Raw genomic sequence first — 10,514 nt, forward strand, 5'->3', positions numbered from 1 at the left:
CCCTGCCCCGCGCTGCCGGTTTACTCTGTTACTCTGACGGCGAGGTGGAATAACGGCACAATATTCTGCTTTGAATAAGCAGTGTGAGCTGTTTGTTGACCTGTTAGAGTCAAAAGTTTTGACAGACAGAATTTTGGATATCTTTTTTCTTCACTCCCTAAATCCAAAAATACTGTCAACAAGCCATAAAAAATACATTTTCTCCAAGTTTTTAGGAATAAAATGTTCAGTAAATCAGGTTGTGAATGATGTTTGAACAGAGCCGTCTGTTAAAACCTTCAGAATATAGAAAAGTTTGTGCTGCTGGAGTGGAAATTTACAGGTTTGAGTGAGAGGACAACAGAGTTTGTCGTACAACACTGTGGATGGAAGACAGAACGATGTTTTGACATGTGTCTGCTTGTGATGTCTGATAAAAGTATTCTCTAAAACGTCTGATCCTTTCACTCTGCGTTGTTTATTGTAACCTGGTGCATCCTGGGTCCTCCAGCTGTCAGAAACACTGAACTCTATTCTTACTCCCAACAACAGCAGCAGCAACAACACACAAACAACAGTCAGCAGTTTAACTTGATCTGTATCAGCTGACATGCACATCTTTCCAACGTATTTCAGAACACTTCCCAGGTGAGCCACACCTCTGACACACCTCTACTGTTGCTTTTGGGAGAAAACTGCCATCTGAACTCGACAACCGTGATGAAGCGTGGTCGTCTTAAATCCATCTCAAACACATCTTTTAATATAGACGTCTAAATGTGCTCTGACCCGGATCAGGACCTTGTCATCCATGTGAGAGGGAAGCAGTATTACAGCATGTATAAGAGACAGACTGACGGGGACAGTGGAAAATCTGCAGGATGGGAGGAAACTCTTGACTCATGCAGGGTTTCAGTTGCCACATCATCTTCCCAAACACACCTACATAGTCATTACCACAGAGCAGAGACAAGCCTGGACACCTCTGCCACACAGCGCTACGCTAACAGAGCTGGAGAGTAAGTTTTCTCTTCCAGCAACACTCGAGGTCTTCTCATCACAACCGCAGCATCAGAGTCTTAGTCTCCTCTCCAGGTGAGGACACAGCTGATATCAGAGCATGTTCTTACCTGTTCAAACTCTCTGAGGCTGTGCATCTGGACCGGTGGGCCTTTGTCTGTCTCATCACAGGAGAAATCTGCACAGGAAGCAAAAACAAAGACATGAATAAATCAAATCAAACATTTACAGTCACCTCACGGCCTGAATGTTTGAGAACCTCATGAGGTTTTATAAGATTCTTTCAAAACGAGGATTTTTCAGATCTCAGTTGTTAAAAAAGTTGTATAATGTCGTATGAGAGTGAAGAAGGGGATTTTGGGACGGAAAACAATAGAAAAATCTAGGTCTTCCTGGGTTCAGTGGCCCAAAACGTCAGCTTCATCTGAACCTGGACATCTTGGTGTGTCCAACAAGCGCTCTGCATTGTTCTGTTTCTCGTCATCGATACAGCCATGCATGAAGGTCTCAAATTACTTAATAGGATAAGGGGTGGTCTTGCTTTATTTAGACCGGAGTAGCCTCTGCAGATCTTCCTGTCAACCTCAACAAACTCAACCAATCAGAGAGTTATTCGAGCAGCCGGAGAGGTGAAGCACTGCAGAAGAGCGCATCGATATTTTCAGCAGTTTGGAGCTTTTCTCATGTGGATTTTGGCAGAAACTTAGACTAAAAATAACAAGAAGTGAGGGACACATTAGCAAATAGAAAGTAGAAAATGATGTGTTTTTGTTGTGGCTATCCCGGTTCTGATTGGACGACACAACGTCTTGACCAGTATCACCTCCGAACTCATCCCCTGAGCTGACAGATAACAGCCAGAACCATAACTTCATGTTACATTTTGTTAAGTTACTAATTCCTAACATTTTCATAGATGCTGTTGCTACATCTGACCTCTGACCTCTGATAAGCCGACGCAGGAGACTCAGTAGAAGTCAGTAGAGTCAGTAACGCGCTCTGTTGACAGATGATAACATCGTATTTGAGTCTGCACGTCTAAAAGCTTATTTATAATCGAGCGGCAGTTTCTTCTTGACCTTATAAACAGCAGCTGACAAACTAATCTCCGCTGACCAACTCACATGGTCTTCATCAGAGGGTGAGAGCTGATTAGTTGTCTTGGATCTGTATATGTGGAGTCTGACAGGTAATTTTGAAGTTGCTTTGCTGCTGAAGTCCGTGTGATGTGGGTTTAAAGCCAGACAACAAGCAAATAAGTGAACCTTGAGTAGAGACAGACGTGTGTTTTAATGGCAGATTGGCAGCGTTCTCAGTAATGCACATACTGTCCAGAGTTTTTGTCTAGTAGACCGTGTTTAATGCAAATAAATGCATTCAATCATCTGTAAACCACACTGTTTAAAAATCCTCATAAATCCTGACGACCTGCAGTAAAAATGTTCCACTGTTACTGAGGATCATCAGTCTACCAGAGCGGAGCTGAAATCCAAACACCTCGGGGCTTTTCTGAGCAGCATCCCTGAGACGTCCTGATCAACCCTCGCCTCATTATAACCCTATTAAACCTGGATATATGGGCCGTGTCCACACACACACACATACACACACACACACACACACGCGCGGCATGGTATATTCCCGTCCAGCTGAAACACTTCCAGAGGTCTTAAGACGTCTCAAAGCCAAACTTATCCTCTCTAAAAGGCCCGGGAGCGTTCCCAGAAACCTCCACACAGGAGGGATTTGTACAATAGTTTATTCCTTTAAAAGCCAATTGCTTTGTATCCGAGTAGTGGTGGAGCTGGTGGAGCTGGTGGAGGCGGTGGAGGCGGTGGAGGTGCTGGGGGTGGTGTGGTGCCAGATCCCAATGGGTGTAATCAACATGGCTTTGGCAGAGCGCAGATTTCTGACGGTTCCTTAAAATTGCGGCACATTAAACATTATTAAAAGCTGCTCTGTAACATAAAAAGGTAGAAGGTCTTCTGGATGGAGGCCCGCTGCAGGCGGCCAGGGTGCAAAATATTACACAACACTGATATGAATGACGCACAGCTGCAATCATCCAGACACACACACGCACGCACAGACACACAAAAGTGTGTTGGGTTACTGTACTTGCGAGGACAGGATGTGTTCCCATTATCCAAACCCGAGTAAACACCTGAACGTGGAGCGTTAGTTCATGGTTTTAAAATGAAATCCTCTGTATTCTTTACACTTCTGTTGGTGTTCAGATTAAACAAATGAGCCGTTAATCAGTGAGCTTTGAGGTGTTAGCCAGGCCAGGCTAGACGGTTCCCCTTGTTGCCAGTCTTTATGCTAAGCCAGGCTAACAGCATCCTGACTCCAGCTCTGTACTTATATCGATCATACTTGCCCTCTCCTGGCTTCCTCCTGGGGTCACACTTCTCCTGTATTCTTGTGATTTTCAGGAATTTTTCCCCTTTTTAGTTATCATGACCTGTAGTCTGCTGTACTGTTGTGCCCGGTGAGTAAGAAATGGAAAATAGAAAGAAATACTGCAGCAAATTTTGACGTCCTGAAAGGAATAATTCTCGTCTTTCTGGAAACCTTTAATGGCTGACAAGCGTCGGGCAGTGGTGTGCACAGACATGAAAGTTAACATTCAAATATATAACTTTACTAGAATTACTGCTTCTGCACACAGGTCAGGCTGTTATCCTGATAAGCCAGAACATTTTACATTTAATCCAACATCACATTTGAGTAAGATTTTGTCATAATTATCAGATGAACTGTTGAGTAACGGCCAAAAATATGTCTTGTGAGGTCACAGTGACCTTGACCTTTGAGTTTTGACAACCAAATCTAATCAGTTCAACATTTAGTCCAAGTGAACAGCGCAGAGGAATATAAATGTCGTTGCGGTGTACTGATTGTTATTACCGTTCTTTAAAAGTCACCATAATGCTGAAAACAAAGTCTCTGAAACTAAACTTTTTCCTCCCTATTTTTGAGCTCCCGCCGTTGTATGACAGTATGACATCCAGTGCAATTCAAAACCGAGGCGGCACAGGCGGCATGTATCAGATGAAAAAGTCCCAAATCACAAATCAAATTCTTCTTCAACACCGTCACTGAAAAACACATCTGTTGCACTACGAGGGAAACATGGTTCTGCTTTTAAGTTTCTTACTAATTCCCTAAAGAGGAACTGATGTTTAACGACTGCTTAAATACTTTAAAAGGCTCCTGAAAAGATCTGTGTGATTGTGCACTAATTACAGGGGACACTTACAATCAGTTCATTTATATTCATTCAGTGCCCCTCCAGTCTTTAAGTCAGCGATCAGCAGGTGAGACGAACACAGAACAATAATACTGACATTTACTTGAGTTTTTACAGATCTGTGTGTTTTTTACCGTCATTTAAAGTTTGTGCAGTTTTTTCAGGAAATCAACATAAACTGCAAATAACTTTGCAACTATCTGATTATTTCTTGGTTCTTTCTTAAACCTGTAAATATTCTTTCTGTGTATTTTTTTCTCTCGTTTTTTTATTTTTAACTACAAAATTACATATTTCTTTCAAGGTCAAGTCCTGTGAAATTATAAGGGAGTTACAGAGGATCAGATCGGGTCACATTTCCACTGCTGTGCTCTGTATATGCAGTCAAAAACACCCAAGGATGAGCACACGTACACACACGTACACACACACACACACACCTCTTATAGGGGTGGTGGCCGTTACGAACACACTCAGTCTTTCATAGACTCGTGCTGGCGACAGACTGTTGCTCCTACAAACAGCTAATTAGTCAACACAGGAGCTTCTATCAGGCCGAGGGTCTTAAAGCTGTAATGAGCTGTTTAAACTGTTTCTCCTGCAAGAATAAAACCAGTAAACAGGACACTGAACACCTTGAGTACAGGTGAGAACATTTAAAAAACATTTAGGATATTTACTCACCCATCATTGGTCCGACGCTCTTCGGCCTGGCCTTCTTCTTCTCTGCACCGCAGTGCCTGAAACGAGACACAGCTATCAGCCCACTTCCTTCAGACTCAACACTGTCCCATGTGTCCTCACCAGCAGCCTGCACACAGCTCCTGCTGCCTGCACCCAAACCTGTTTTTCCCAGATTTATGCTAAATAACTAATGTTTTTCTACCTGCTGCTGTCCCGTCGGCCTCACACGTCACTGAAAATGTGAGAAATCCTCAACAGCCAAGAGGGTCAAAAATAGTGGCGGATGAGCAGAGCTGAAGCTTCCCACTGACATGTCAGAGACAGGAGGCACACTCACACGCTGCTGGTGGAAACTGAGTCAGCGCATGCTTCGAGTCACACAGCCATCACTCACCGGCAGAGAGACGGTAAACAAAGAAGGAGAGTGGAGGAATCCAAGCAATCCCTCCTCAGCTGGTCAACCAGGAGCTTTCTGAGAGTGTTATTACTCAGAGTCACGTTAATTGTTATGAAAAGGCTTCTTTGGTCGGTAAATTGAAGGTTTGTGGTTTTTCTGTAACATGTAAGAGTATAAAAACAGACTGTATCTGCTTCTGAGGTTCAACGTCCCAACGTGGCTTAAAGTTGGTCAGTGAGGAGGATTTTTAGGATCAGAGGAGCGTGGGCAGGATTTTCTCTCCATTAGAAACGTCCCCGGAGCCTTTCATGAATAATCAATGAGCGAGATTAACTCAAAGAAGATCTCACAGGGCTGTAAAGGCCTTTCTAAGATCTGGCAGACGACGGAGCTTCACGTCAGGGTGAGAACATAATCAGCCCCGACTAATCGTCTCTGAATAACACAGGAACCAAAGTGCAATGAGTGTATTCACTTGTTTTACAACATCTTGGCCACCTAGGTGTGTGTGTGACCTCCACGCCGGCCTGAACAAATGAGAGCGGGTGGTGACAGCTGGAGGAGCAGAGAGCTGCAGGAGATGTGAACAAATGTGTCCCGTGTGACAAAAGAAGCTGAGCAGACGACAGTAAAGACCTCCAGCAGCCTCCAGCAGCTGTGAGCCAGCAGGAGAACAACATATGTGTTCCTGTGTGTCGTCACTCGACATCAAATCCCTCCAAATCAGCTCCCTGTTAGCTAATACTTCAATAAACTGATGCAACACACCCCAAACCTCCTTCAGGTTGGGGTTTCTGAGAGGAAACTCAAGAAGCTTACACCTTCAGCAAAAAGAGAGCTGACCACTTGAACCCTGAGCTCACTTCACTGAGACAGTATGTGGTAGATACAGCTAAAAGGCAGGAACTATTTTCTTTCCGTATCACCACGCAGAAAACGTGCATATACATATGAACGAGAACTGAGCCAACTAAGCTAGCTAAGATCTCAGCCGTTAAAAGTTTACGTCCCGCGCTGTCACGACCGTGAATCTCTCCTCCATGAGTAAATGCATGCTTCCTTCTGTGTAGTGACACAGAGAAGAAATAGTTCAAATGTGAAACTGCTCACAACAACAACCTCTGTGGATTATCTTGAGTAACCGGGTCATGATTTCTGGAAAGAGACATTGAGTTGAGTTTTTTAAATGTCTTATTTTCGGCACTTTGAGAGTCATCTCGTTCCATTATATTGGAGAGAAGGCAGACATCTCTACAGCTGATATCTGCAAAACTCACACCAAAACAATCTCGATGGATAAATAGCAGAACATGTGGGAAGACAAGTACGTGCATTTGATTTTGGAGTGAACTGTTCCCGTCTTTATTGTGACATTATATCTAAATTAAGTGATTAGCTGATTTGGAGTTCAGTGACGTGTTATTAATCAGACTTGCTTGATTAACTGCAGGTTTGTCAACTGTCAACAGTTATAAATACTTGAATTCAACAAGCTAACTTCGAATAGCTCGCTCCGAAGACCGAATGATGCGTCGCTGCATGTTTACAGGTAGAAGCTGCACTTGAATGCACCACAATCAACACACGACTGATCAGCTGTTTGTGCTCCGGACTCAAAATGGATCGTGGAACAACAAAAAAGCAAACTAACCAACTGAATCAAACAGTTTTGGCATCATCATCAGCACATTTCACTGACATCGTGGTTTTTTGATTGTGGAGGAAGAAAGGTCGAAGACAGCCCTGTCCTGGTGCACATGGGGTAAAGACGCTGAACTACAACTTCCTGGTTTGTGTCCAGCTGGGGAGCTTTGATTCATCTCTCTGCTGTTGACTCAATTAAAGCTTTAAGTCCACAGACAACAGTTGGAGCGCTGGATATGTCAACAGCTTTTTGTAATTACCTTTTGATATTTACAGACTAATTAAACAAGTAAGGCCAAAAAGTTTGTCAATAGTCAAAGAAATAACAAGTCCTGATTTTTGATTTTGAGACATAATTCTGGCTGCAAATTTATATCCAAAAGAAACATTCTCGATGCGTTGTGTCTCATTTTAACTCCTTACACGTCACAGAGCAGCCGTCAGGGTCAGACGTCATCGCTCAAGTTGTTCTGGTAAACTTGAAAGAGCCTCAAAAGATACTGAATATGTCAAACTCAACACAAAGAAATGTGTGTAAATGACATTTTTTCCAATTGATCATTTCCATTTGATGGAAAGATACAGCCATAAAAAAGTCTAGAGTTTGAATATTTCTCTATATAGCTTCAATAAAGAGCTATTATTCGATGACACACCGTAATTATTAAACTGTCAGACGTTAGTCATGTTTCCATCTAATTTCCAATAAAATGTGAGTAATCAGTGATTGTGTTGGAGTGAATAAACTCGGCTACACAGTTTTGTCTAAAAGTGGTTAAACCAGAGGCGATGTTACAGGTGACAAGGCTGCTGAACCAGTGACTCTGGTTTGAGTCTGTGTTTGAGTGAGTGAGAGCATGTTTTCCAAACTCTAACCAAGTGTTTTTTGTGCCTAAACCCAACCAGAGCATAAACACAGCGTTGTGACAAGAGAAAAACTGAAAATTGAACATAAAGAAATTGCAAAAATGTAGTTTTTCTGGTGAGAAGTTTTTTTTGCATTCTGCCATTTCAACTTCAAAATCTTCATAAAGATATGTTGATGGAAACACAGCTAGTGTTGACGAGATGAACCCTAAACCTAAACTTTCAGGAGAGAAAGAGTTAAACACATTCATCAGCACCTAAACACCTTAAACATGAATAAAAGTGTGTGTCTGTGATCACAGACCGTAACAGACCCTCTGTTGTGTCTGGCAGACGTTAGAAATGACAGCACTGAACACATAATCCAGGCGTTTGCTTTGAAATGACTGAAATTAGCTCAGCCAATAGCTGCCTGTGATTCAGGAACACCACTCGTGGGAGTCGAGACCTCCTTATGTAACAGCGGCACAAAGGTCCTCTTTTCAGTACGAGGTAAAGAAGGCTGTTTTTCTACTTTATTCATCTGTACTCACGGCAGAGGAGAGGCTTTTCTATTCACATTACATTCATGAATGCACACCCACACATGCACACAGAAAAAACCACAGATCACAAACCACACACACTCACCAAACTGACCCCTGTGACTCATCACAACAGCTGTTATCATCCACAAAAGTCTTACCGTCCTCTGTAGAGATATCCACTCATTTTTCATGGAGAAAAACACAAACACGGTTCAGATTCCAGCTGCTCTCTGCTGAGCCGTCAGGTGAGTGAAGGTCCTCAGTCTGACTGCCTCCACAGACCTGAACACATCCGTTTATCCTCCAGCTGCTCCAGAGGACAGCTCCAGTCAGACGTGGACAAAAAACTGCAGCCAAAGCAGCAGAGCCGTGAGCCGAATCTTCCACCCAGTTGCCTCTGACTCCTCAGACCCAGAGAGAAGTGACCACAGTCAGGCTCGTCTGGCCACGAGGCTCCCGGAGGAGCGAGCCAAGAAGCACCCAGGCAGTGATTCGACGTGGCAGAGAGCAGCGCAGAGAGAGGAGGTAAACACCAGGGGAGCAAAGGTACACAGAGAGAGAGCGAGCGCCTGGTTCAGCATGAAAGACTGATCTGTTTCAGCACGCTCCCAAACAGACGCTTCACTACTGCGTGTGTGTGTGAGTGTGTGTGTGTGTGTGTCGGCATGTGTACAAACCACACCAACGTCCTCCTGTTATTGCCTGTAAAACACTCACTGAACTGTCAATTGACTATTTGCCTCTGGTATTTTTTGAAGGTAGGGTGGAGCACAAGGAGGACACCCATATGTGTGTGTGTGTGTGTGTGTGTGTGTGTGTGTGTGTGTGTGTATGCATCCCCTCCTCCCCCTGCAGGTGTGTGTGACATGTCAGAGCAGGCCTCCAGCCGGTAAAACAAGGTATGAATCCAGACTCTAATCTTCCCCAACAACACACACACACACACACACACACACACACACACACACACACACACACACACACACACACACACACACACACAGATGTGAGGATCTTTCTTATTAAACCACATTAACCGACTCCATTATCACTCTGTAGAAAAGCTCTTCTAACAGACAAACAGTGCAGCTGTGTTGACCAGACTCAAACAGACCGGCAGCACATTGAGGCCCGGTGGAGCAGCTCAGGATCAAAGCCGGGCCGCGGCGGGTTTAGAGTCGGCAGCCTCAGTCTGGATCAGCGTTCATGAAATTCCTCCTCAGGGCTTCTCCAAACACAAAGAGGTGTGGTCTCCTGCAGCGCACGTTTCTGTGCACGCTCTTTATTTGAATTATTTTTCTACCTCACTGGTTGTTTTGTAGCTAAATGATCCAACAGTACCTCTATTCACCTCAACTGACCAGTTCAGTGTGACAAGACTAGAAATAGACCTCTTCTAATATCATATCTAATAACATGCAAATTCTGTTTCAGAATCAGTTTCAAATTAAAACACTTCCTGTTGTTCAGGGTGCAGAATCACTTCAATTGACAGTGTAATCAGCCCTGTCGACCGACTCTCTGAAGTGCTCTTTCACTTCCTGGAGAGAGAACGCACTTCTTTGACTCAACAGGTACCCAGTGGAGGTGTCAAGTGTTGGAGCGACAACCCATCGTCTCTTTTTGATTGTCACATAAAAAAAGCTTTCAACATCAGCGGAGAAAAGCAACGATCACAGCGCTCGACAACTTTCCCAGCTCACTACGCTATAACTTTAATGAGCTACCAGGACCTGAATAATAAAAAAAAAAAAAAACGATGAGTGAAAACAGATTCTTTAAGAAATGAACTACTTCTTCGTGTGGCAACTTCATGGCAATGTCAGATTATTCTGTCCAGTCTGAGCAGAGTGTAAATTATTCCCAGCACTTGAAAAGATACAGCCTGCTACTTCTGAATCTGCAGACTGGCCCTTAAAATAACTTCACCAGAGTGTTTCTGAACACAAACACCTGCAGCGTGGAGGAGGAAAGTTTTTGCAGAATTCATTCCAGATTCAAGACTTTGTGTTAGTCAGACAGATACATGAGCTGCTGGCTGCTGTTAAAATCTAAGGAATCTCTCCCTCCCTTCGTCCACTGACCTCTCCTGTCTTTCTTCCTCACATACCTGCCTCACATTCCTCACATACGGCGCCGAGCC

At 43.7% G+C, this 10,514-nt stretch overlaps 1 protein-coding gene across 1 annotated transcript in view; it reads right to left on the reverse strand.

Annotated features, from left to right (window-relative positions):
* Positions 1-9,004, reverse strand: part of pde4dip (phosphodiesterase 4D interacting protein) — an 88,053-nt gene extending 79,049 nt beyond the window's left edge. Inside the window, exons 1-3 of the mRNA XM_073477272.1 lie at positions 8,530-9,004; positions 4,937-4,992; positions 1,110-1,177 (exon numbers count right to left, since the gene is read on the reverse strand). Coding sequence (XP_073333373.1) covers positions 1,110-1,177; positions 4,937-4,992; positions 8,530-8,555 — 150 coding nt within the window. The 5' untranslated portion in view covers positions 8,556-9,004. The remainder of the gene's footprint in view (positions 1-1,109; positions 1,178-4,936; positions 4,993-8,529) is intronic.
* Positions 9,005-10,514: the final 1,510 nt, after the last annotated feature.

This window comes from Pagrus major, chromosome 11 (genome assembly GCF_040436345.1).
Source record: "Pagrus major chromosome 11, Pma_NU_1.0".
NCBI classification, from domain to species: Eukaryota; Metazoa; Chordata; class Actinopteri; order Spariformes; family Sparidae; genus Pagrus; species Pagrus major.